This window comes from Xenopus laevis, chromosome 2S (genome assembly GCF_017654675.1).
Source record: "Xenopus laevis strain J_2021 chromosome 2S, Xenopus_laevis_v10.1, whole genome shotgun sequence".
In the NCBI taxonomy this organism is placed as follows: Eukaryota; Metazoa; Chordata; class Amphibia; order Anura; family Pipidae; genus Xenopus; species Xenopus laevis.
The window spans coordinates 147,163,102-147,190,988 of record NC_054374.1 but is presented as its reverse complement, the minus strand read 5'-3'; the positions used below and the strand labels follow the sequence as shown (position 1 = coordinate 147,190,988).

At 40.2% G+C, this 27,887-nt stretch overlaps 1 protein-coding gene across 2 annotated transcripts in view; it reads right to left on the bottom strand.

Annotated features, from left to right (window-relative positions):
* Positions 1-1,207: 1,207 nt before the first annotated feature.
* LOC108709958 (receptor-type tyrosine-protein kinase FLT3) overlaps positions 1,208-27,887 on the bottom strand; it is an 89,624-nt gene continuing 62,944 nt past the window's right edge. For both annotated transcript variants that reach the window (XM_041584511.1, XM_041584510.1), the window contains exons 13-24: positions 26,948-27,051; positions 26,737-26,869; positions 26,551-26,655; positions 25,515-25,625; positions 24,757-24,910; positions 22,615-22,742; positions 20,157-20,278; positions 18,396-18,518; positions 15,162-15,273; positions 6,132-6,231; positions 3,396-3,501; positions 1,208-1,405 (exon numbers count right to left, since the gene is read on the bottom strand). In XM_041584511.1, coding sequence (XP_041440445.1) covers positions 1,298-1,405; positions 3,396-3,501; positions 6,132-6,231; positions 15,162-15,273; positions 18,396-18,518; positions 20,157-20,278; positions 22,615-22,742; positions 24,757-24,910; positions 25,515-25,625; positions 26,551-26,655; positions 26,737-26,869; positions 26,948-27,051 — 1,406 coding nt within the window. In that variant the 3' untranslated portion in view covers positions 1,208-1,297. The remainder of the gene's footprint in view (positions 1,406-3,395; positions 3,502-6,131; positions 6,232-15,161; positions 15,274-18,395; positions 18,519-20,156; positions 20,279-22,614; positions 22,743-24,756; positions 24,911-25,514; positions 25,626-26,550; positions 26,656-26,736; positions 26,870-26,947; positions 27,052-27,887) is intronic.

Below are 27,887 nucleotides of genomic sequence, written 5' to 3'. Positions count from 1 at the left end.
CATTTATACACTTTACATAAGGTGCCAAGCCGCTGGGAATTAGATGAAACAATCTCTTTGTCTAAAGCAGCAATAGCTTCTACTAAACATTTCCTCCTCTTCTGAGGCATCAAATCAACCTACAGCAAAAAATAGTTCCTTAGAAACGTAACCTTGTGCCCACTGTATATTGTCACGTATGTGTTCTGCCAGTCTATATGCTCAGGCACAATGACACATTGGCACAACGGAGGAGAAGAAGAAGCAAAGGAGGTTATTGTGGGCAGCACTGTGCTTCTCAAAGAGCTGGACGTTTATATGGCGACTCTGATTGAGGGCTGCTTGCCTTACATTGTCATTCTTGGACACTAGAAAAGGCTGAGGATTGGGGCAAATGCTGCTTTACTTGAGTAGGTGACACTGTACATTGACTGGACACAATAGTAACCATATGGACAATTCCTTTCCCAAACCCCAAGCCCCATACTCCTCAGCCGCGCTGAAACATGCTATAAAGAATTTCCACAACTGCCTGTTGGAAAACTATACCCCCAAAATGAATACTTGAACAACAGATAGTTTATATCATATTAAACTTACATTATTATCTGTAAATACACATTTACTATATATCGTTTTTTTCATATATTTTGTAACCAGTTTAAATGGGAAATATACAGTATCCTAACTACCAGTAGTGTTTATCTTCCATTTATTTTCCCTTTTTACCTCCGGATCAGCGCCTACATCTACAGATATAAACTGAAGGTGCCATAATGATTGAATCCTTTCTAATGAGTAATATAAAGAGACCCTTGGCATATGGCCTGATTTTACCAGTGTTGCTGGTCAATGGTCCCTGTATACTTTCTATAAGGGGTTTAAGGGAAAATAAATGCAAGAAACAATCCATGTCTATAAATAGAATATACCTCCCATTTAAAGAGCATCATATGAAAATAGTTAACAATAAAAAATGTACATTAATGCATAGACCATTTGCCTTCGAGTGGGGCGAGAGAGATGAAATACAATATGAAACTCAGGGAAGAAGAAACCCTGCCTTTGCACATATCTGATCTGTTTCTTTCTACTTGAAGAAAAGCCCCATAAAGAACAGTGTGGCTCCATTGTGAATTCCTAGAACCAGTTGGATTCGTATACACTGGTGGATACATCATAATGATTCTATAATAGTTGAGGTTGAAAAAAAAAACCAAGAGTCAAGTCAAGTTCAACCTTTTGTCATAGTGAAATCTCTACCTGCATCTGAACGATTTTACAAAGGGTAAGCGAAACCCCCTGAACCCCACTACACTTAGATAAGCGGCTCCTGGGCAAGAAGGATATCGCTGCTCGTCTCTTTGAAACTGTGCTTCAGACTGGAGGAATCCTGCTTGTTATGCTGGTCCATATTCTGATACACCTGAAAGTGGAAAAAAAAAAAGACCATGTCTTTAGTTGTAGACTTCCAACCATTGATACTATGTACGATAGTATGGCTTTAAAGAATTCTGCAATGGGAAAACATGTTTTTTTTTACAAAGTGCATCAGTTAATACCGCTCCTTCAGCAGAATCCTGCATTGACTTTTTTTTATATTTAATTTTGAAATCTAGAGATGTTGTTAGTTTCCCAGATGCCCTCCAACATGTGTTGTAAAGCACTGCGTATATTGACAGCCCTATATAAATAAATGATGATAAATGATGATGACTTGTGTTCTGATTCTTTATTGCTGCACTACAAGTTGGAATGATATCACCCCCTTCCCTTTCCCCAGCAGCCCATCAGCAGAGCAGTGGGAAGGTAACCAGATAACATCTCCTGACACCTCATTTCTAAAAATGTTACCATGTCCCACCTAGTGGTAGATATGAGAACAGCACCCAATAGTAACATAGTAACATAGTAACATAGTAAGTAAGGTTGAAAAAAGACACATGTCCATCGAGTTCAACCTTTTTTATTTTTTATTTCTTTTATTAACTACCTATATGCCAGTTAATCCAGAGGAAGGCAAAAAAAAAAACCCATTTGAAGCCTCTCCAATTTGCCTCAGGGGGAAAAATTCCTTCCTGACTCCAAAATGGCAATCGGACTAGTCCCTGGATCAACTTGGACTATGAGCTATCTTCCATAACCCTGTATTCCCTCACTTGCTAAACACCATCCAACCCCTTCTTAAAACTTTCTAATGTATCTAAAATCCAAGTTCAGATGACCAAAGCAGTTACATTGAGTAGGAGAATTAATAATAAATAGCAGTTCAATTTTGAAGACCAGGCACAATTATATGGTAGAATGAATTGCTTGCAATGTACACAGTGTAATTTAGTAATTCAAACTATACCATAAAAAATGACAGAATCCCTTTAAAGGGCATGTAAAGGCAAAATAAAATAAAATCCCATTTTTACTTTCTTTAATGTAAAAGAAACCTATCTCCTATATATACTTTAATTAAAAAATGTGTACCATTTTTATAAGAAACCTGACTGTATGCAGTGAAATTCTCCCTTCATTTACTGCTGTGGATAGGAATTGTCAGATGGTCCCTAACTGCTAAGCAGGGAAACAATCATACTTATGAACAGCAGGGGGAGCTCCCGCCTTACTTCCCAGCCATGCAGAACTCAAGCAGCTTTGTTTATGACGATCCCTAAGCAGCCCAGACCACACTGAGCATGTGCACAGTCTTAGTCTTGCAAAGATGTATAACAAAGTTACAAGATGGTGACCCCCTGTAGCCAACTTTGAAAGCATAAATTATTTGTTTGATTAGGCTTGTGGTGCAGTAAGTTCATGTTTATATTTAGTATACAAAATACAGCATTTCTAGCCTTATTCTATTTTAGACTTTACTTCCCCTTTAATTTCTGAATAAGCTTTGTTACACTGGGGGCAAAAGGAATAGTATGTCTGTAACTGATCATATAGTAAATAGGGTGCAATAAAATTCTGCAGTTGCTAAGAAACCTCTAAAATATAGGGAGGACTGCTGCATCTTCCTAGTAAGTATTGTGAATTTTCCAAAAAATCAGGTTTTTGGTTTTAGAGACCTTTAGCTAAAGTGTATCAAGATAATAGCTGGCTGTAAAGAAGCAGGAAGGATAAAATAAGAAACATGGCAGCAATGTAGCATTATAAAGCTGTCCTGTTAGTGTACTTGTGGCAACATGGTGTGTATATTATACAGTAAACTTGCACTGAAATAGTCATTAAATGGTTTTTGTAACTGTTTCGATTCAGAGTTCTATAAAGGGCTACAGTTAACCCTGAATACGGACCTTGGCGATTTACTCCCATTCCCCAGGCAGTAATAAAATGCCCAATTCACCCTGGTGGTATTGTTCTTAGCGCTGCTGCTTCCCCCCCCAAAAGCCCATTATACTTCCCAGTGCATTTTGACATACCAGAGCTTCCGTATTTGAAATCTGATATCCCAAAAAGGAAACAAGCTGTGGGAAAGATGGTCTTTTCCTAGAATCAAACGCCCAGCAGGATTGCATCAGGAAATATCTGTGGGGGGAGAAGAGATCTTAAAATAAAGAAGGCAAAAAAAATAAAATAATGAAAAATAAAGTTCATGTCACTGAGTAATAAAAAGTCTAGTAATGGGCTGATATCCCCAAGTAACTCACCCATTTCTCCCAGCCGTACCATATAATGTTCTGTGAGCGCACACAAAACCTGTTATCCAGAAAGATGGCTCCAAATTACAGAAAGGTCATCTCCCATAGACTCCATTTTATCCAAGTAATTAATGTTTTTTTAAATGATTTCCTTTTTTTCTGGACTAACTGATAGGGATGCACCGAATCCAGGATGTGGTTTTGGATTCGGCCTTTTACAGCAGGATTCGGATTCGGCCGAATCCTTCTGCCTGGCCGAACCGAATCCTATTTTGCATATGCAAATTATCGTCGGGAGGGAAATCGCGTGACTTTTTGTCACAAAGCAAGGAAGTAAACTATCTTTCCCCCTTCCCACCCTGAATTTGCATATGCAAATTAGGATTCGGTTTGGGATTCGGCTGAATCTTTCGCAAAGGATTCTGGGGTTCGGCAGAATCCAAAATAGTGGATTTGGTGCATCCTTACTAACTGAACAGTGCCTTGTTCTTGATCCAAACCAAAATGTAACTAATCCTTATTACAAGCAGAACCAGCCTATTTATTTATTTAATGTTTACATGTATTTCAAGAAGTCCTAAGATATGAAGATCCAAATTGCAGAAAGATCCGTTATACAGAAAGCCCCAGGTCCACGAGCATTCTGGATAACAGATCCTGAGGCTGCCACCCCCTACCCCACTCAGCCGAGCCACCTACCCTCTCCCCCCTTTTACTCACCATGTGTGCTTAACCTCTAGTAGACATGGCAGCTGTGAGGTGCACTTTAATCGTCACCTACAGTTCCCAAAGGAAGGAGCGGACCGTGTGGGCCGTGTGGCTCACATGGGCCAGGGCCCACTGGCTCAGTCCAACCCTGTGGCTAAATCAGTGGTTCTCAACGTTTGGGACCCAGAGCTGTGGCTAGAAGACTATTGTTGTGATGTGCTGGGTATGATGTTGACAACAAGAACCAGTTAGAGAGAAATTTGGGGATAATTCCTATATGTTCTCCAGCATTTTCCTGGACACCCACTATTAAAGCCATCCAGGCTAAGATTTTGGCTAGACATGAAATGGCCAGCAGGTGGCACCATGCTCTGTTTTAAAGCAAACTATTGATATTTGTTCCACTGACATTAAAAAAAAGTTGTAATATTTTCTCGCACATCTATCCATTTTTTTTAGCCGCGCAAATAAATTCTTCAAAATTGCATTTTTTTATGGGCAAAGTAAGGCTTTATAATCCATATTTGACTCAAAGGAGATCATTTGTACAGGTACAGGCCTGTTATCCAGAATGCTTTGGACCTGGGTTTTCCGAATAACAGATCTTTCCATAATTTGGAACTTCATACCTTAACTCTATTAGAAAATCACGTAAGCAATAAATAAACCCAATAGGCTGGTTTTGCTTCCAATAAGGATTCATTATATCTTAGTTGGGATCAAGTACAAGCTACTGTTTTATTACTACAGAGAGAAAGAAAATGTTGTTTTTTAAAATGTAGATTATTTGTTTAAAATGGAGTCTATGGTAGATGGCCTTTCAGTATGAATCCCATACTGGTATACAAAATTAGGCCTCTCCTATATTATAGCCACACTCCTTTAATATGTCGGTATAATGAGTGACTTTATTTGAAGTACCAATCCATTTCCTTTTATCTCTGTCCTTATAGGAGAACTAAACCATAAAAATTAATGTGGCTTAAAATGCCATATTTTATATGATGAACTGATTGCACCAGCCTAAATTTAAAAAGTATTTATTTAGGCAAAAAAACATAACAGCAAAGCCTTACGCATTTCGTGCCTTAGGAGCACTTAATCATAGGCCTCTAAGGCACAAAACACGCAAGGCTTTGCTGTTATGTTTTTTTGCCTAAATAAATACTTTTTACATCAATTTAAGGAGTGCGGTCTGGTATGTGCCAGCTCTTTATTATCTACTTGCATATCATTGCCTCCCCGAGCTGAAGGTCTGGGGCTTGAGCACCTGGACCCCCCTTTCATTTGGGTAAGTTAACCCCCATCTTTACTATCTTCAACACTGAATGCCTTTTTATAAGTCATTTATCATGTTTTTAGGCCTTAAAGGGCACCTGTCACCTGAATTAAACCTAAAACTAATAAAGCTTGCACTACAGGTGCTACGTCACCCACACCGGGAGGGAGCTGTCAGCCCGGGGTGCCATGTTGTATAGAGTGCATGACCGAGTGTCCCCACTAGCTCATTATGTACATGCGTCTGACATAGGCGTCTGATATGGGCCCACTCGCTCATTATACACCATAATAATGAGAAAGTAATGGTATTTTTGAAAATAAAAAACCTATTGTTTCCCCCACAGCAGAGTGTGGGCTCTATTAGTTCACGCCTCTGGTGGGGAAAAAAAAATTCAGGCAATAGGTGCCCTTTAAGGACAATAGGAATGATTCTTCAGCATTGTAAGATTCCCACTGTAATTGTTGGCTTTAAAGATCCCATGTTATGCCACTGGCTGCTGTAGCTATTTAGCAAGTACACATACTCACATTTCATCCGTGGCATAGAATGGCTGTTCCATCTTAAATCCGCTCTGCAGGAGCTTGTAGAAGTGGGCATTAACCTGAATCCCAGGATAGGGATTGATTCCTGCCGTGAAAGGAAATATTAAGTGTAAAAAAAAAAACCACAGATTTATCAAGGGTGGAAGTGAAAAGCTATTTCAAGCTATTTTTTGTGTACTTCAACTAGGGACTACTCCAAATTCGATTGGAATTTGAAAAAATTCGACTATCGAAATTGATCATGTACAGTCAATTCAAATTCAATCAAATACGCTATTACTTCGATTCGTACGATTTGAATGAAAATGGCTTATTGAAAATGGCTTATTCACCTGGAAAAAAAACTTTTCAAAGTTTTTTTTATTTGAAATTCAACCCTTGATAAATCTGCCCCAAAATGTCTCCATCTATTGTTAAAGTGGAACAGTCATCGTTAAAGAACAGGCACCAAAACCAAAGGGGAAATTTAGCTCCCTGGCCTGCTAGCTATGTGTTTTATTTCCAGTCATTTGAACATAATTCTGAAACCCTGAATCTATGCCGTTGGCACCCAAAAGGTTAATGGCACTTAAAGGGTTGATGAATATACATGCCAAATAGTTTTCATTTTTTTCCCTATCGTTTTTGTGGATTAAGGGGCACATTTACTAAATTTGAGTGAAGGATTAGAATAAAAAATACTTTGAATTTCGAAGTATTGTTTTGGCTACTTCGACAGTCGACTACGACTTCGACTTCGAATCGTACGATTCGAACTAAATATCGTTCGAATATTCAACCATTCGATAGTCGAAGTACTGTCTCTTTAAAAAAAACTTTGACCACCTACTTCGCCACCTAAAACCTACCGAGCATTAGAGATGTCGCGAACTGTTCGCCGGCGAACTTGTTCGCGCGAACATCGGGTGTTCGCGCTCGCCGGAAGTTCGCGAACGTCGCGCGACGTTCGCCATTTTGGGTTCGCCATTGTTGGCGCTTTTTTTTGCCCTCTCACCCCAGACCAGCAGGTACATGGCAGCCAATCAGGAAGCTCTCCCCTGGACCACTCCCCTTCCCTATAAAAACCGAAGCCCTGCAGCGTTTTTTCACTCTGCCTGTGTGTGCTGAAGAGATAGTGTAGGGAGAGAGCTGCTGCCTGTTAGTGATTTCAGGGACAGTTGAAAGTTTGCTGGCTAGTAATCGTTTTGATACTGCTCTGTTATTGGAGGGACAGAAGTCTGCAGGGGTTTGAGGGACATTTAAGCTTAGGTAGCTTTGCTGGCTAGTAATCTACCTTCTACTGCAGTGCTCTGTATGTAGCTGCAGTGGGCAGCTGTCCTGCTTCTGATCTCATCTGCTGACTGCTGCAATAACAGTAGTCCTTGTAAGGACTGCTTTTATTTATTTTTTTGTTGTTTTACTACTACTACTACTACTACTACTATAAGAGCCCAGTGCTATTAGTCTAGCAGTGTTGGGGAGTGGGACTGGTGTGCTAATCTGCTGCTCCTAGTAGTTCAGCAGCACCAACTTTAATTTTTTTTTTTAATATTCATTTTTTTTTATTTTACTTTTTTTTATTTTACTACCGCTGTAGTAGTGTATAAGTTGACCTTTTAGGCATTATTTGCCCTGTAGGCATTATTTGCACACTGTTTTCTTCAACCCGCCATCGAGCTGTGTGACCTTGTTCACATTCTGTCTAAATATCCATAATATTACCGTCTCCAGAAAAAACACCGGAGTCACTTTTTTCAAGCAGCCATAATATATTTTACGTAATCCGTATCCACCGCTGTAGTAGTGTATACGTTGGCCTTGTAGGCATTATTTGCACAGTGTTTTCTTCAACCCGCCATCGAGCTGTGTGAGCTTGTTCACATTTTGTCTAAATATTGATAATATTATCGTCTCTAGAAAAACCACTTGAGTTACTTTTTTTCAAGCAGCATTCATATATTTTACGTAATCCGTATCCACCGCTGTAGTAGTGTATACGTTGACCTTGTAGGCATTATTTGCACACTGTTTTCTTCAACCCGCCATCGAGCTGTGTGACCTTGTTCCCATTCTGTCTAAATATCCATAATATTACCGTCTCCAGAAAAAACACCGGAGTCACTTTTTTCAAGCAGCATTCATATATTTTACGTAATCCGTATCCACCGCTGTAGTAGTGTATACGTTGACCTTGTAGGCATTATTTGCACACTGTTTTCTTCAACCCGCCATCGAGCTGTGTGACCTTGTTCCCATTCTGTCTAAATATCCATAATATTACCGTCTCCAGAAAAAACACCGGAGTCACTTTTTTCAAGCAGCATTCATATATTTTACGTAATCCGTATCCACCGCTGTAGTAGTGTATACGTTGGCCTTGTAGGCATTATTTGCACACTGTTTTCTTCAACCCGCCATCGAGCTGTGTGACCTTGTTCCCATTCTGTCTAAATATCCATAATATTACCGTCTCCAGAAAAAACACCGGAGTCACTTTTTTCAAGCAGCATTCATATATTTTACGTAATCCGTATCCACCGCTGTAGTAGTGTATACGTTGACCTTGTAGGCATTATTTGCACACTGTTTTCTTCAACCCGCCATCGAGCTGTGTGACCTTGTTCCCATTCTGTCTAAATATCCATAATATTACCGTCTCCAGAAAAAACACCGGAGTCACTTTTTTCAAGCAGCATTCATATATTTTACGTAATCCGTATCCACCGCTGTAGTAGTGTATACGTTGGCCTTGTAGGCATTATTTGCACACTGTTTTCTTCAACCCGCCATCGAGCTGTGTGACCTTGTTCCCATTCTGTCTAAATATCCATAATATTACCGTCTCCAGAAAAAACACCGGAGTCACTTTTTTCAAGCAGCATTCATATATTTTACGTAATCCGTATCCACCGCTGTAGTAGTGTATACGTTGGCCTTGTAGGCATTATTTGCACAGTGTTTTCTTCAACCCGCCATCGAGCTGTGTGAGCTTGTTCACATTTTGTCTAAATATTGATAATATTATCGTCTCTAGAAAAACCACTTGAGTTACTTTTTTTCAAGCAGCATTCATATATTTTACGTAATCCGTATCCACCGCTGTAGTAGTGTATACGTTGACCTTGTAGGCATTATTTGCACACTGTTTTCTTCAACCCGCCATCGAGCTGTGTGACCTTGTTCACATTTTGTCTAAATATTGATAATATTATCGTCTCTAGAAAAACCACTTGAGTTACTTTTTTTCAAGCAGCATTCATATATTTTACGTAATCCGTATCCACCGCTGTAGTAGTGTATACGTTGACTTTGTAGGCATTATTTGCACAGTGTTTTCTTCAACCCGCCATCTAGCTGTGTGTATTATCGTTTCCAGAAAAACCAACTGAGTTTTTGTTGTTGTTGTTGTTTTTTTAAAAATAATGCCAGGCAAAGGCAGGCCGCCACGCAGAGGCCGTGCTAGGGGCCGTGCTGCTATGCAATCCTGTGGCCCTAGCAAATTGCCCAGTTTTAAAAAGCCAATGACCCTGAACTCCCAAAATGCTGAAGAGGTAGTTGACTGGCTTACACAGCACACCCCATCCTCTACCGTTTCTAACTTTACCACAACATCCTCCTCATCCTCCACTGCTATGGCCACCCCACGTAACACTTCCTCCACCACCGGTGCCCCTTCTTCACTGGGGTCAGAGGAGTTATTTTCCAATGAGTTTCTTGAACTGAGTAATGCGCAACCATTATTGCCAGAAGAAGATGAAGGAGATGAGGACCTTACACCAGATTTAATTCTGGCAGAGAACACGATAGAGATGGACATAATGAGTGATGAGGAGGAGGTCCCCGCTGCTGCTTCCTTCTGTGATGTGTCAGAAGAAATTGATGCATCTGAGGAGAATGATGATGAGGAGATTGATGTTTTGTGGGTGCCTAGTAGAAGAGAGCAAGAGGAGGGTAGTTCAGATGGAGAGACGGAGAGTCAGAGAGGCAGTAGGAGAATAAGACTTAGAAGAAGCAGGGAGGACAGCCCGCAGGGATCAGCAGGGCAACAACATGTATCGGCACCTGTGTTCAGCCGGCCAACGCACCCGCCATTGCCGCCAATACCGCCAACTCCGCCAACTTCTACTGTTACCGCCAGATCGCACACTTCCAAAAAGTCAGCAGTGTGGGATTTTTTTAATGTGTGTGCCTCTGACAAAAGCATTGTAATTTGCAATGAGTGCAGTCAGAAACTGAGCCTTGGTAAGCCCAACAGCCACATAGGTACAACTTCTATGCGAAGGCACATGAGCGGCAAGCACAAAGCACTTTGGGAGCAACACCTCAAAGGCAACAGGCAAACTAAAAGCCACACTCCTTCTGGTCCAGCATCTTACTGCTCTACCTCTGCTCTCCTTGACCCGTCTGAACCACCCTCCACTCCGCCTTCCACCTTGACCACCTGTTCCCATTCCCAGTCATCTGCCACCAGCCAAGTTTCTGTGAAGGCCATGTTTGAGCGTAAGAAGCCAATGTCTGACTGTCACCCCCTTGCCCGGCGTCTGACAGCTGGCTTGTCTGCACTCTTAGCCCGCCAGCTTTTACCATACCAGCTGGTGGACTCTGAGGCCTTCCGCAAATTTGTAGCAATTGGGACACCGCAGTGGAAGGTACCCAGCCGCAATTTTTTTTCTAAAAAGGGAATACCACACCTGTACCAACATGTGCAGAGCCAAGTTACCGCATCTCTGTCACTTAGTGTTGGGCCAAAGGTCCATATGACTACTGACGCATGGTCCTCCAAGCATGGTCAGGGCAGGTATGTCACCTACACTGCCCACTGGGTGAACTTGGTAATGGCTGGGAAGCAGGGAATGGGTAGCTCAACAACAACAGTGGAGTTGGTGTCACCGCCACGGATTGCACGCGGTTCTGCCACCACCTCTACTCCTCCATCGCTCTCTACCTCGTCTTCTTCTTCTTCTTACTCTGCTGCTGGGTCCTCCTTCTCCTCCTCCACACCTGTGCACCCCCAGCTCCCCCTAGGCTATTCGACGTGCCAGGTACGCCGTTGTCACGCTGTCTTGGGGATGACGTGCCTGGAAAGCAAAAACCATACCGGATCTGTACTCCTGTCATCTCTGCAGTCACAGGCCGATCGGTGGCTGACCCCACACCAACTGCAGATCGGAAAAGTGGTGTGTGACAATGGAAGCAATCTGTTGGCAGCGTTGAGACTAGGCAATTTAACACATGTGCCCTGCATGGCACATGTGTTAAATTTAATAGTCCAACGTTTTGTCTCCAAGTACCCAGGATTCCAGGACGTTCTCACCCAGTCCAGAAAGGTGTCGGCCCATTTCAGACGTTCCTACACAGCCATGGCACGCCTTGCTGACATTCAGCAGCGCTACAACATGCCAGTCAGGCGTTTGATTTCTGACAGCCAGACTCGCTGGAATTCAACGCTCCTTATGTTGGAACGTCTGCTGCAACAACAAAGGGCCGTCAACGAGTACCTTTTTGAACTGGGTGGTAGGACTGGATCTGCACAGCTGGGGATTTTTTTCCCCCGTTACTGGGTGCTTATGCGCGATGCCTGCAGGCTCATGCGACCTTTTGAAGAGGTGACAAATATGGTCAGTCGCACCGAAGGCACCATCAGCGACCTAATACCCTTCGCTTTCTTCCTGGAGCGTGCCGTGCGACGAGTGACAGATGAGGCTGTAGACCAGCGTGACGAGGAGCTGGAAGCGCACGATTTCTGGTCGGAATCACCAGAACGAACCCAGGCACCTGCTGCAACGCAGGGAGAGGTGCCAGAAGTGGAGTCAGAGGAGGAAGGTGGCTTTGTGGAGGAGGAGGAGGAGGACCAACAGGAGCAGGCTTCCCAGGGGGCTAGTGGTGACCTTTTGGGGACCCCTGGTCTTGTACGTGGCTGGGGGGAGGAGACCGTGGATGATGCAGTCCTTGATAATGAGGAAGCGGAGATGGATAGCTCTGCATCCAACCTTGTGAGAATGGGGTCTTTCATGCTGTCATGCCTGTTGAAGGACCCCCGTATCAAGAGGCTTAAGGAGAAGGACCTGTACTGGGTCGCAACGCTACTAGACCCTCGGTACAAGCATAAAGTGTCAGAAATGTTACCAACATACCACAAGTCCGAAAAGATGCGGCATTTACAAACCAGCCTGCAAAACATGTTGTACAATGCTTTTAAGGGTGATGTCACTTCAGGAACTCATCAACATTCCAGGGGCAGAGGTGCCAGTAATCCTGCCACGAGCACACCTGCAAGGACAAAGCCCTTTGGCCAGTCTGTAACGTCAGACATGCAAATGTTTTTCTGTCCAAGGCAGCGCCACAACCCTTCTGGATCCACCCTCAAAGAACGCCTCGACCGGCAGGTAGCGGACTACCTGGCATTAACTGCAGATATCGACACTCTGAGGAGCGATGAACCCCTGGACTACTGGGTGCGCAGGCTTGATCTGTGGCCAGAGCTGTCACAATTTGCCATGAACCTCTTGTCTTGCCCAGCCTCAAGTGTGCTCTCAGAAAGGACCTTCAGTGCAGCAGGAGGGATTGCAACTGAGAAGAGAACTCGCCTAGGTCACAAAAGTGTCGATTACCTGACCTTTATTAAAATGAATGAGGGGTGGATCTCGGAGGGTTACTGCACGCCGGAAGACTTGTTCTGACTTCTATGCAGCTGTCCTTCTCTTCAAGCCTCATGACTCCACACACAGCTGTCCTTTAGCGTCCTCCTCCTCCCTCCGCCACCGTTACAAACTAGGGTGCAAACCCTACTGGTTTAATTTTTTCTGGCCTCTGTGCTTCAGTGGCTGCAACCAAAAAAACTGGGCAAACAATGTCTACAAGGTCAACGTATGGCAAAAAATGACTATTTTCAGCATTTATATGGCATATTTTTTCTGGCAACTGTGCTTCAGTGGCTGCATCCAAAAAAATGCATATTTTCTGCATTTATATGGCATAATTTTTCTGGCCTCTGTGCTTCAGTGGCTGCAACCAAAAAAATGCATATTTTCTGCATTTATATGGCATAATTTTTCTGGCCTCTGTGCTTCAGTGGCTGCAACCAAAAAAATTTATATTTTCAGCATTTATATGGCATAATTTTTCTGGCAACTGTGCTTCAGTGGCTGCGACCAAAAAAATGACTATTTTCAGCATTTATATGGCATATTTTTTCTGGCCTCTGTGCTTCAGTGGCTGCGGCCAAAAAAACTGGGCAAACAATGCCTACAAGGTCAACGACGTTGACCTTGTAGGCATTGTTTGCCCAGTTTTTTTGGCCGCAGCCACTGAAGCACAGAGGCCAGAAAAAATATGCCATATAAATGCTGAAAATAGTCATTTTTTGCCATACGTTGACTCAACGTATATGGCAAAAAATGACTATTTTCAGCATTTATATGGCATATTTTTTCTGGCAACTGTGCTTCAGTGGCTGCGACCAAAAAAATGCATATTTTCTGCATTTATATGGCATAATTTTTCTGGCCTCTGTGCTTCAGTGGCTGCAACCAAAAAAATTTATATTTTCAGCATTTATATGGCATAATTTTTCTGTCAACTGTGCTTCAGTGGCTGCGACCAAAAAAATGCATGTTTTCTGCATTTATATGGCATAATTTTTCTGGCCTCTGTGCTTCAGTGGCTGCAACCAAAAAAGTTTATATTTTCAGCATTTATATGGCATAATTTTTCTGTCAACTGTGCTTCAGTGGCTGCGACCAAAAAAATGCATATTTTCTGCATTTATATGGCATAATTTTTCTGGCCTCTGTGCTTCAGTGGCTGCAACCAAAAAAATTTATATTTTCAGCATTTATATGGCATAATTTTTCTGGCAACTGTGCTTCAGTGGCTGCGTCCAAAAAAACTGGGCAAACAATGTCTACAAGGTCAACGTATGGCGAAAAATGACTATTTTCAGCATTTATATGGCATATTTTTTCTGGCAACTGTGCTTCAGTGGCTGCGTCCAAAAAAACTGGGCAAACAATGCCTACAAGGTCAACGTATGGCAGTTGTTTAAAGAGAACAGTAGATTACTAGCCAGCAAAGCTACCTAAGCTAAAATGTCCCTCAAATCCCTGCAGACTTCTGTCCCTCCAATACAGAGCAGTATCAAGCAGATTACTAGCCAGCAAACTTACTATCATCTGTCCCTGAAATCACTAACAGCTCTCCCCCTACACTATCTCTTCCAAGCACACACAGGCAGATTTTTCAGATACATTTTTGCCCTTGATCCCCCTCTGGCATGCCACTGTCCAGGTCGTTGCACCCTTTAAACAACTTTAAAATCATTTTTCTGGCCAGAAATGTCTTTTCTAGATGTTAAAGTTCGCCTTCCCATTGAAGTCTATGGGGTTCGCGAACCGTTCGCGAACCGCTCGCGTTTTTGCGCAAGTTCGCGAATATGTTCGCGAACTTTTTTTCCGACGTTCGCTACATCCCTACCGAGCATCAATGTTAGCCTATGGCGAAGGTCCCCATAGACTTTCTAGCCAATTTGGGATCGAAGGAAAATCGATAGATTGATGTATTAAAATCCTTTGAATCGTTCGATCGAACGATTATGCCTTTGATCGAACGAACAAATATCGATAAATCCTTCGGCTTCTATATTCGAAGTCGAAGGAATTAACTTCGAGGGCTGAATATTAACCCTCTATATTCGACCCTTAGTAAATGTGCCCCTATGTGTTTATGCGTGTGCTCTCTCAATATTACATGATGTTTCTGCTGCAAACAACTCAACCACAGGTTTTGGTGCTTGGCCATTTAAATGCAGCAGCTGGAAGCAGCCTCAGGAGATCAGCCAGCCACTCACAGCCTGGGTCGCATTATTTGCTGCAGATAATTAGTAGGTTGAGACACAAATAATAAATACTGTATAAGGGGGGAAAAGTAATAACGTTCTATAAGGATTTATTGATGACCTACTACAGGTTAGCTGGTTTCATTATAGTGACAAGTACCCTATAAAATAACCCACATAATCATTATTTACAGCATTTTTACCAAGAGAAAAGATCTCCCAGAGCAATATTCCATATGACCACACATCACTCTTTATGGTATATATGCCTTCAAATATGCTTTCTGGTGCCATCCATTTGACTGGCAGACGAGCCTATAGAAAAAAAACAGAAGTAAACGAAACAGTTAGAGATGTGGGATGTTTAAATAATAATTAACAGCAGTATGAAATTATGCAGCCGCATAAACGTGTGAAAGTGCAGTATTCAGGTCGGGTGCCACCCTAAGCATCAGATCTACAGTAGGTGCAGCCCCCAGCACATGGAAGTGGTGTCATTAGCACGGCTTTGCATGACATCACTTTCTGTTACACGTGATGTCATTTCTATCCGCAACGTGCTACAATTTTCCTCATACCCCCCAGCTCCACCTTTGATTTACACTGCAAGTCTTTGGTGGCAGATGGAGAGGTTTTTTTATTTTTATCAAAGTAGACCTGTCACCTACACATAAAAAGCAGTATAATAAAAGTCGTTTGCAAATTAAAAATGTAACCCAAATTCTTTTTTTTTTCATTAAAGCATCCATACCTGTTATAAAGGTGTTTAATATCTAAGCTGTCAATCATATATTACTTGCCCCGCCTCTATGAATGAGGCATAGAGGTGGGGCAGTCAATTACTTTCACTTTCCATTCAACACTTCCTACATGTCACTGCTCTCCTCACATTCCCCCTCCCTCCTAAAGCTCTATAATTGTGTAGGGCACTGCGCATGGGCATTAGGTCCCCCATTCTGGTGCATACACAAGATTTTGGGATGATGCACAACTTGTTTTAATACCAGTGTCCACAAAATGACTGCTGCCTGCTTGCTGTGATTGTGTAATTCCAAGACTGAAGGAAACAAACTGTAAATAACAAATGTAGTGTAAGTACGTTTTATTTTGCTCAACTTAAATGATGGAAAATAATTTGGAATTATTTCTTAGGGTGACCAGGGCCGGCCTTAGGCCTATTGGACCAATGGGGGCCCCGCACCACAGGGCAGCACAGATAATATTTCCCTCAGCACATGATGCTGCCTGGCCTGCCCCCAACTTTGAGAGTCCAGCCCATCCCCAAATCCATAGGTCCAGCCCACCCCCAACTCTGATAAGCCAGCCTATCCCCCAACTCCATAGGTCTAGCCTGCCCCCAACTCTCATAGGCCCAGCTTTCCTCCAACCTTGATAGGCCCTGCCCAATCCAACCAAGCCTGCTCCCAAGCTGAATCGGCCCAGCCTGCCCCAAACTAATTGGCCCAGTCCACTCTCCTATTTCCTCCCTCTCTCTCTTACCCTGTGTGCCCCTATTTCATCCCTCTCACTCTCTTACCTTGTCTGCCCCTTTCCTTACTATTTTGTGCCTGTATGCCCTTATTTTCCTAAATACTTGGTGTGTCAGTAGCCAGCAACACTTTGTCTAGGGGCCCCGCCAACATGGTCCCAATTGGGCCCCACATTTGATAGGATCAGCCCTGAGGGTGACAGGTCCCCCTTAAAAAAAAGTTAATCTACAGTATATAGGCAATTGATATATATAGTATTTCTGAAGATACCCGCACTCTTACTCCTCAATCCACTCTTGGGTGCTTGGTCAAATGTCACATATATTTTTCAAAATGGACCAGCACTCCAAGCATTTTAAATTGAATAATTTGATATTGTGTATCCACGAGTGATGTAACAATAAATTATTCAATTTGAAATGCTTGGAGTGCTGGTACAGTTTGAATATCTATCTATCTATATATATATATATATATATATATATATATATATATATATATATATATATATATATATATATATATATATATACGGTAATAAAGTAGAAATGACCAGCAACACCGAGTTCTTTGGTGAAAAAAATCAAAATGTATTCAAGTTACATGTAAAGCCGACGTGACGTTTCGGTCCACTCAGGGACCTTTCTCAAGGCAACTTTGAGAAAGGTCCCTGAGTGGACCGAAACGTCACGTCGGCTTTACATGTAACTTGAATACATTTTGATTTTTTTCACCAAAGAACTCGGTGTTGCTGGTCATTTCTACTTTATTATCTATTTAATTTACCTTGCACCCGAGGTAAGCTGCAAAGGCGGTGTGCTGCCCATTTGGAATTATTACATATATATATATATATATATATATATATATATATATATATATATATATATATATATATATATATATATATATATATATATATATATATATATATATATTAAAAAAATAAAAATAACCAAAAAATAAAATATAGGTAAAGGGAAAGATAGGTAAAAAATGATACCTGAATATCAGCTGGGTATTTGCAAGTTCCTTTTGGAGCAGTATATCCTATTCACCTGCCCATTTGGCAGTTTGTGCTTAAAGGAAAACTATACCCCCCCGAACAATGTAGGTCTCTATAAAAAGATATTGCATTAACAGCTCATATGTCAAACCCTGCTTCGTGTAAATAAACCATTTTCATAATAATATACTTTTCTAGTAGTATGTGCCATTGGGTAATCATAGATAGAAAATTGCCAATTTAAAAAATAAGGGCTGCCCCCTGGGATTGTACGATTCGCTGTGCACACAAACATACCAAAGAAATCATACATCTTAGGTCAGATGAGACAATTAGCAGACAGAGATCTTTCTTTTGCTTCCACACTTCTTCCTGTTACAATTAGAGCTGCAGTATTTCTGGTCAGGTGATCTCTGAGGCAGCACACAGACCATCACAAAATGGTGGCTCAAGGCAAGAGATGTAAAAGAGCAAGATTTACTTAAATATATAGACCAGTTTGGTAAGATTCTATAATATGCCACTTATTATGATGTAAACTATCTGTTGCTTAAGTGTTCATTTTGGGGGTATAGTTTTCCTTTAATTGTGTTCCCTGAGATGTAGATAGTTTTGCAGATTTGCTGCCACCATCTGATAGGTAATGTATGAACAATCTAGAATCTCAGCAGCCATACATCTGAGCATGAGAAGAGGGGGGAAACAAATTGCCCATCTTCATTGGGACCACCATCCCACCAGTTGTCCCAGCTGTATTCATTGTTGTGGCCTTTCCATTCCAACTTAGACATTTATATTGACAATAAAGAACAGTGATTATATGATAGGATCTAGATGACAGGGGTGGTGTGAGCTGTAGTTTCATAAAATCTGGGTCATAAATTGTCTACTCCCGTCTCCAACCTCAGAACAGCAGATTATACCAACAAAATGTCACTTACATTTCCTTTGACCACATAGTTTGAGTCATTCTCAATATCCCTAGCAAGTCCAAAGTCACATATTTTGGCCACTTTCCCATTGGTTATCAAGATGTTTCTTGCAGCGAGATCCCTGTGAATACACTGTGCAAGGAAATGATTGGTTATCACGACTCCCTATTCATCCTCACGTGTTTCACAATAAGGTTTCATGGCAGCAATATTAGTTCAATGGTACTACAGAGTTTGTAGGGATCGGTGAAGGCACACTCATGTTCAGATTAGTAGTTGGGTGGAAAGAGCTAAAGCTTGAAGACCCATCATAAAATGTAGATTCTTTAGATGTGGATAAACAATATATATCCCAGAATCAATGAAGCATAGGACTAGGACTGGGACGGCCTTATTTCTATTCAAAAATTGGTTGTTTTGGCACCTCCAGATCATATAAATGGACTGTGTAAGGGGGGCAAAACAATGACCTATCTGACCAATATCTGGCCGAGGCTTATTTATTGGGAAGGCAATCGTATATTACCCTTATAGATTCCTAGGGCCAGTTTCATTGGAGCGTGATGGTGAGATTTGTTCAATTTCTCAGTTTCATGTTTGGTTTTTAAAATCTTCCAAGAAATAGTCTTTTTATCCCTTTCCCCAGTGCTGGGCTTAATGCCAGACAACATCAGTCTGGTTAGTCAGAGGCTTATATGATTTTGGTTATGCCCGACATCACTTACTTTCATTATTGTTATTATTTTTATCACTTATCATCGAAAACCTTTTGGGTAGTCACCAGGCAGGGATTTGGCTTTTTATAAATTCCCAAAGGTGAAATAAGTATGATTTAAGCTTTATGATTCAACTTATCATTTATCTATTTATTAGCACCTTCTATTTATGCTCCCCCCAAGGGATGTTGTTGCAATTCTTATCTATAGACATTAATGTCTATTTTTGGAAAATTACATGGAACACAAAACCTCTTTTTGCTCAGTCGTTTGGAACCTTCCCGTTTAAGTTAAATTTTCAAGGTTCATTTCATATTCATATTCAGTAAATACATGACAGCTTGACAAAGTTTTGTTTATCCGCAAAGGGCAAAGATTTATCAGACTCCGCGGTTCAGTGGATTTTGTGGGGAAACCGAAATATCTCCATTATACAGATATGAGACCTGTTATCCAGAATGCTTGAGACCTGGGGATTTCCAGATAACGGATCTTTCCCTAAATTAGATCTTCATACATAAATTCTACCAGTAAATCATATAAACATTAAATAAATCCAATGGATTGGTTTTGTTTCCAATAAGGATTCATTATATCTTAGTTCGGATCAAGTACAAGATACAGTTTTACTGCTACAGAGAAAAAGGAAAAATTTGAAAACATTTTTTTTGATTATTTTTTATTTAATGGAGTCTATGGGAGACAGCCATTCCATAATTTGGAGCTTTTTCGATAATGGATTTCCAGATAACGGATATTTGATTGAAAACTGACCTATTCAACCAAAAAAAACCTTAATTGCGGTTGGTCTTTTTGAATTCAAATTTCAAAGTTTTTTCAATTCGAAAAGAAAAGAAAATCTGTTTGGATATTGTTAGCTGACATATCCAAAATGTCAACTACTCATATAGTTACACCATATCTGGTACCTATGGCATGGACCAGCTCCTGAGACATAATGAATTATACTGCAATTATTTTACCTTCAACGAAAAAAAAAAATTCAATCCCTTCAAAGGGATTTTTTTTTTATTTTAAAAACAAGCAAACTTACGAGCTTCGACTCGAGGAACTCCATCCCCTTTGCAACTTGGTATGAAAAGCACAGCAGGTCTTCAAATGTTAGAACGTGCAGATCTTCTTCATCATAAAATCTTGTGTTTTCATATTTAATCTCTGTTTTGTGGAAAAAGCCTTTTTTAAGCATTAAAAAACACAATCAATGTTTTATTTCAAATGAAATAATAACCAAATGAGATGAAATATTCTCTCAGGCCTTGTCTTCTTCTGCTAACTGTATGGGGCAGATTTATCAAAGGTCGAGGTGAATTTTCGAATGAAAAATTTTTTTGAGCTATTTTTTGTGTAATTCGACTACGGAATAGTCCAAATTCGATTCGAATTTGAAAAAAAAAAATCGAATATCGAAATTTTTCATGTACTGTCTTTAAAAATTCGACTTTGACCATTCGCCATCTAAAACCTGCCGAATTGCTGTATTAGCCTATGGGGGACCTCCTAGAACCTATTTGGAATCAATTGGTGGACTTTGAAAAAATTGGTGACTTTGGGAAAAACTTTGAATCGAATTAGATCGGATGCGATATTCCTTCGATTCATATAATTCGAATTCGGCCGAATAGGGAGCTACTTGATTGAAAACTGACCTATTCAACCAAAAAAAAACTTAATTGCGGTTGGTCTTTTTGAATTCAAATTTCAAAGTTTTTTCAATTCGAAATTCGACCCTTGATAAATCTGCCCCTATGTGTTTGGGGACTATCTTTATCATGTATCCTCCCTTCCGCCCCCAAAGAGCAGCCAGAGCAGTGATTTATGCAATATTGTGGGGTTATAATTCCCCCTGCCATTACATTCTAGGAATTTGCCTCTTATGCTTCCCCCCTACTTCAGACCCCAATTATAATTTTATGGATGATGTAACAGGAGTCATATTTTTACCTTAATATTATTTTATCTGGCTGAATACCAAATTGATCCGAACATTAATTTTCTATTTCTTTCTCAAATTTAAAACATACTCTAAAGAACAGGATCATCTAAATAAACCTAGACGACTTAAAAGGTTCAAATTCAGTCTTCAACTGTTGTTGTGTAACAAAAGTAAGATTTGCAACAAAAAAGTTTCGCAAATTTTTCAGGAAAAAATCAGTAAAATCTCCCTTTTGTTGCACAACACTTTTGTAGCAAACATAATTAGAGTATATGTGGGTTTTTTTGTGGCGCCTTTTTCCTGCTTTTTGGGCTACCAATAAAATTGTTTTCCTTACTTTCAAGTCTTGTTGACTGTGTTGACCGAATCTGCTAATTGTAGTATCTACTACTAAACTTAGTAACTCTGTTGCTGTTTAATCAAAACATATCATCTATAGTTTATATATTACTAAGTTACAAACACAGGCACAACTAATAAATTTAAAAGATAATATCTGGGTGCTCAAATCTCAATCGTTCAAATATTATTATTTAATGTGGAAGGAGAGGGGAGGATAATAATTTTTTGTCTACCTCGCAACATTTTTTGCCTACTATGTGACAGTTTTCTACCAAAGTCTTTTGTCACTGGCACAACTCATTGCACTCTATTATACTTTTAAGATGTTGTACCGTGTCGGTCATTGAAAAAATGCAGAAAATGTAAAGTTTGGTGATACCTTTTATTGGCTAACTGAATAAGTAACAATTGCAAACTTTCGAAAGGCAATTTCGAGCAACTTTGGAAACAAAGCGGTTTGAGTGCCATCCCGCTGGCGATTTACATTCTAGCTGGCGGGAGGCAGTTCGGAGAGATTAGTCACCCTGAAGAAGAGGAAATATTTGTCGCCGGGCAACTAATCTCCCTGAATCTGAGTGTGTGCCCTGACCCTAAACCCTTTTTCAGTGATCTAACAGTATATATAATGTGCCTTTTCAGCTTATAAAAGGTATCACCAAACCTTACATTTTCTCCACTCTATTATAAGAAAGCAAAGAGGTGGACCTAAGAGCATAAGGAGAAATATAAATGCATGGGCTTTGAATTAATTTTTTAGACTTCGCTCCTTGCTCCAATTTTTGTAATGGAGCCGATGTTATGTTACTAACAGGGGCGATCCGCCAATGAGGCAAGCTGAGGTGCTCGCCTCAGGCGCCATCGCCAGCTAGGTTTACAGGGGTGGCAAAAAGCCGCTCCTGGTGCCTTTAAGAGCTGAATTTCTGGTTTTTAAACCGGAAATTCGACTTTACTAGGGCGAGAGAGCGCAATTGAGCTCTCCGCACTAGCGTTGCTGCCTCCCCCCGGAAATGGAATCGGAATGGGAGGGCGGCATTACTGGTGCCGCCTCAATGTACACAGAAACAGCGCTGGTTGCTAGTGGCATAAGCATGATCATACAGTATTATGTTTCTAAATAGTCACAGTTTTAACTAAATATACTGTAATCGTTTCTCTTTATACAACATTCAACACTGAACATTTTAGTATTTAAAGTATTTTAATTAATGACTCTTACGTTCTTCTTGATTGTTATTTTGCTCAGAGTTAAATGAAAAGTCCTCTATTTGTTGACTGTTTCCAGAGACCAGTGTTCTGTTTTCTGCTATATAAGAGCCATTGTCCCGGAGGCTTTCCCGTCTCACACTAAAGAAAAGTGAGAAAATAAAAATCACAGAAATGATTAAGCTCTGCTATTTCTGTCCATTGAGTTAAAATAGATGCAGTATATGTGTGTGAACCACTGTGTAAATATTGGCTACTTCTAAGAGTGTCCTAAAGGGGTGCTATCATCCCAGAAAAAACATATTGTTTACACACATTGTTTACACCTGTATAATTCTTATTGCATCCTTTTATCCTAAGCCAGCAAATCATTGGGCTGCTCTGTTGCCATATACAAGAACAAGCAGCGGCGTAACTAGAGCGGCGTAACTGAAATATTCAGAGGGGTCCAGTGGACAGAGAGCCGTACCCGACCCCCTGCCTGCCCACTCCTTGCCTCCTGCCTGCCCAATCCCTGCCTCCTGCCTGCCCTTTTGTTATGGTCAAAACTCTCAACTTTGACTAGGGAGTTATTCAAATCCGATTCGAGTTTTTAAAAAATTCGAATTAGATTTTCAAGATTTATCATACTCTGGCCCTTTAAGAACTCGAATTTGACTATTCACCACCTAAAACCTGCCAAATTGCTGTTTAAGTCAATGGGAGATATCCAGGGATCAATTTGCAGTTGTTTGCAGCCTTCCTGATATTCGAGTTCTTTAAATTCAAGACCGTTGACTATTCGCCACCTAAAAACTGCGGAATTGCTGTTTAAGTCAACGGGAGACATTCAAGGATCAATTTGGATCAATTTGGAGTTGTTTGCAGCCTTCCGGACATTCAAGTTTTTTTCAGAGAAAAAAACTCGAATCGAGTTTTTAAAATTCTATTTGAATTTGATTCAAATTTGATTCGAGTTTTCGAGTCAATCCTATTCGATTTTGATAATAAATTTCGATTGGTCGAATTTCGATTTCATGGGAGTTTTAAACAACTCACATTAATTCAAAATTCGACCTTTGATAAGGGGATGACCATGACATAGGCCGAAGTTTCAGAAGCAGGGAGACCTAATGACTCCCTGGCCCATTGGGGGTTTTCCTCGTATCTCCAAGTAGGCCAGCCCAACACTGTTATAGAAGATGCAGATTTGAACTTCTGGCATCTAAATGGAAGCAGCAAAAACTATAATGGAAGATGCAAACCATTTGATTTGTAACTTACAGCTGTATTGCATCGATACACATGATCAAATCCACAACAAGACACCAAGGGGCAGATTTATCAAGGGTCGAAGTGAATTCAAGGGAATTATCGAAGTAAAAAAATTGAAATTTAAAGTAATTTTTTGGATACTTTGACCATTGAATAGGCTACTACGACTTCAAATTTCGATTCAAAGTAAAATCATTCGACTATTCGATAATCGAAGTACTGTCTCTTTAAAAAAAACTTCGGCTTCAATACTTCGCCGACTTAAACCTACCGAAGTGCTATGTTAGCCTATGGGGACCGTCTACAGCACTTTTTAGCTTTTTGAAGTCAAAGTAAAATCGTATGATAAAATCGTTCGAATCGTTCAAATCTTTCGAACGATTTTACTTCGACCGCAAATGGGCAAATTCGATGTAAAAAAACTTCTACTTCGATATTCGAAGTCGAAGTATTCCAATTCGATAGTTGAATTTTAAAGCTTTTTCTACTTCAAAATTCAACCCTTGATAAATCTGCCCCTAAGGGGGTTATTTATCAAAATCCAGATTTATCTTATTGTTTTCTGAATACTTCGACCAAATATACGCAGGTTATTTCCCAATACAATACATTTTCCCGAAAACTTCCTGTGCGGTTTTTGCCCGAAAACCACAACATTTTTGGATTATTCCATGAAACCCAGTGCAGATCAGGATATCTTTCGGACTTCTCCCATTGACTTATATCCAACCTTGGCAGGTCTGAGATGCCGGATTTTCAGATTCTGACTTTTTCCATCCTCGGGGTTTAATAAATCCCAAAAAATTCTACTTTTTTTTTCCAGATTTTTAGAGTTTTTGGCATTCGGACTTTAATAAATAACCCCCTAAGTATACATAGTGTATATATATATGTTTAGTACCTGGATTTTTGGTTTGGAGTATAATTATTGTAGAAACTGAAGTTATGGTCCTTGACAACGTCTGTCCATGTTTTGTGAAATGTTTCTCTTTCACTCCTCAAATAATTAAGAAGGTCGCCATGGCGACAGTATTCAAAAATGAGGTAAATAGGTCCTGTTGTTGTTTAAAGAGAATATTGATCAGCATTATAAGCAATCAGGCTACAAAGCCTCAAGACAAATATATACAAATGGGTTATAGCTCTTGAAATGAAAACAACCTTGGCTCGGGATAAAACACAGTAAAAATGTGAGAATTCTCAAGGGAACTACATATACACCAGTAATTCGACAGCCAAGATATTCCTTTGCAGGCACTGGCATCAACTGAAGGATAGAGATTCTTCAATTGTTGTTCTAACTTTTACTTGTTCCTTGAACTGTTGTCACCAACTGTTTTATTTTGCAGGGCCAGACTAAGGACTGGTTACACTAAAGGTGGCCATAGATGTTAAGATTTTTAAAAGATCTTTTCGTTATCATAGGACCAAGCTTATCATATAAACAATCATTTAAATGTAGGATTTGTCCATCAACTAAAAAGACCATTTCAAGAGGTGTCGTCTAGTTGAAACCACAAAAACTGTTACACACTGAGTCTTAGATTGGCCCATACATGGCAAGTGGTACAGGCTGGGTCAGGAAGAGAATTCAAGGGTAGATCATTTTTATAAAAACATTCCCCGTACTAAAACAGACTAGAAGAGGATTATAATTACCTGCCGTTGTACATGCTCCCAACATATTGACTATGTTTTCATGGTGCCCAATTTGAGTCATCATCTTCAGTTCTGACATCAGTGCATCTTTTTCCAAACCATCAGCGTTTTCTGTGAAATAAAAAGCCGTTTTTTCCTTGGTATATTTTTAGCCATGGAACCTTGACAGGGACATATTTATACATACGACCCATACAATTTCCTGAAAGGCACGGTATCCTTCAGAGAACTTCATTCACTGGGACTTTCTATAATCTATGAAGGATGAACAATCCTTCTATTCAGTCAATGAATTGAGGTGTGTGAACTTAAGTTTGTAACAAGGTAAAAGTGGTGGTATAAGTAGAGTGAAAGGAGGGACACCCCTCAAGCTCAGGGTCTTGACAGGAGGGCATGGCCGAGTCACAATCAGCAGTCAGTGACATGGCTAGATTTACATTGCGGGCATTCCTAGGCCTGCTGCCATTCATCGCCCCTGTCCTCTCCCGTTTATTCAAGCAAATTTTCATCATCGGAACCGGAACAATGGGGATTTGCGCACGGGAAATTTAAAAATCTATTGTATCTCCTGTGCATTCCCAGTGTTTGTGAACCAACCTAAAATCCTGCCTCCCTAGGCCTGGGCCTTGGTGGCCTTTCCACAAATCTGGGCCTGGTCAGTGAGTGACTCAAGGCCTAATACTTGTAGAACAGGTATAGATAGAATTAGCAGAAATAAATTAGTGAGCACTTGGTGCATGAGAAAGAGGGTGTGTAGTATGGGTAGTGGAACTAGGTTCCAACGGGCACTTGGGGATAGTGGGAACCAGCGGCCAAAAAATGTTTTCGTACAAGGCCTCATGATTTCTGATGGCTGCCTTGCCTTATACTACTTCACTGATGTCCTCTTCTTCCTAACCCACCCTATTCACTGTCACCTTCAGTTCTGGAATGCAGTTACTGTCAAAGTGCTGACTGGAGAAGATTCAGTGCATGTTTAGAATTCATAACAATTATATAAAAGAAGATGTTCTCTGTGATGGATACTTAAACTTACCTTTGAGCATTTTTACAGCAACTTGAAGTGAGACCCCCGACTTGGTTATACCATAGGCGGTTGCAGTCACCACTCTTCCAAAGGCCCCAGAACCCAATGCTTTCCCTACGATTAAAAATATTTCGTTCATTTTGTGCATGAATTATGCAAATTGCAAAACATTATTGGATTTTGTTATTGTCTTACCAAATTCTAGATTTTCCCTAGGGAACTCCCATTTTAAATCATACTCCAAGACACTGAAATTAATGTATATGTATTCATTGTCTGATGGGCCAATGTACTGTATCATTTGCAGTTGGCTTTGATAGTGGTTTTTCTTAAAACAAAAAGATTCAGAAAAAATGTTAAATATCTTAAAAGTCTGCATTGGTCTACTATTAAGAAGTATTCTTACCTTTTGGGATTTGTTATAAATCAGTGCAGTTAAAAAGAAGATGCTTAATACGCAGAGACAAGTTACCACAGGGATAAAATGTGAATTTTGTTCAACAATGGCTTCTGGAAAAAAAAAATAGAAAAAAATCCATTGTTAATCTTGCTTTATTAGGGAAGTATCAGCTACAAAATCTGAAGTAGCTGTAGGGACAGTCATTATTAAAAGAGAAGTAAACCCTAAAAAAATATGGGTAAAAATGCTTTATTTTATATACACGTATGGGACCTGTTATCCTGAATGCCTGGGACCTGGGGTTGTTCAGATAAGGGATTTTTCCGTATTTTGGATTACAATACCTATAATCTACTAAAATATAATTTAAACAAACTCAGTAGTTAAATAAACTTAATAGGCTTGTTTTGCCTCCACTAAGGATTAATTATATCGTAGTTGGGATCAAGTACAAGGTACTGTTTTATTATTACAGAGAAGAAGCAAATCATTTTTAAAAATTTGAATTATTTGATTGAAATGGAGCCTATGGGAGAAATCCATCCAGAAATTCACAGCTTTTTGGATAATGGATTTCTGGATAACGGATCCCATACCTGTAATAAACTCACTGCACCAGTTTTAGAATATTGAATAATGATTCAGGCCTTCCAAGTTGTGCACAGGGGTCACCATCTCATATTTTGTTAGGAGTGTCAGTGACACTGCACATGCTCAGTGTGCTCTGGGCAGAAGGTCTGGTGATGTAATAGTTAAAGGAGGTATTATATCAGGTATATTATATCATAGATCCCCATTATGTATACAGAAATTTGGCCTCAGGTAGCCATATGCTATTTCATTATGGAATTAATAATCAACTTGATGTTCTGCATTTCTTAAATGGGTCTGACACTATTCTGAGTAGTTTGGCATCAATCTGACAATATTCTGAGTAGTTTGGCTA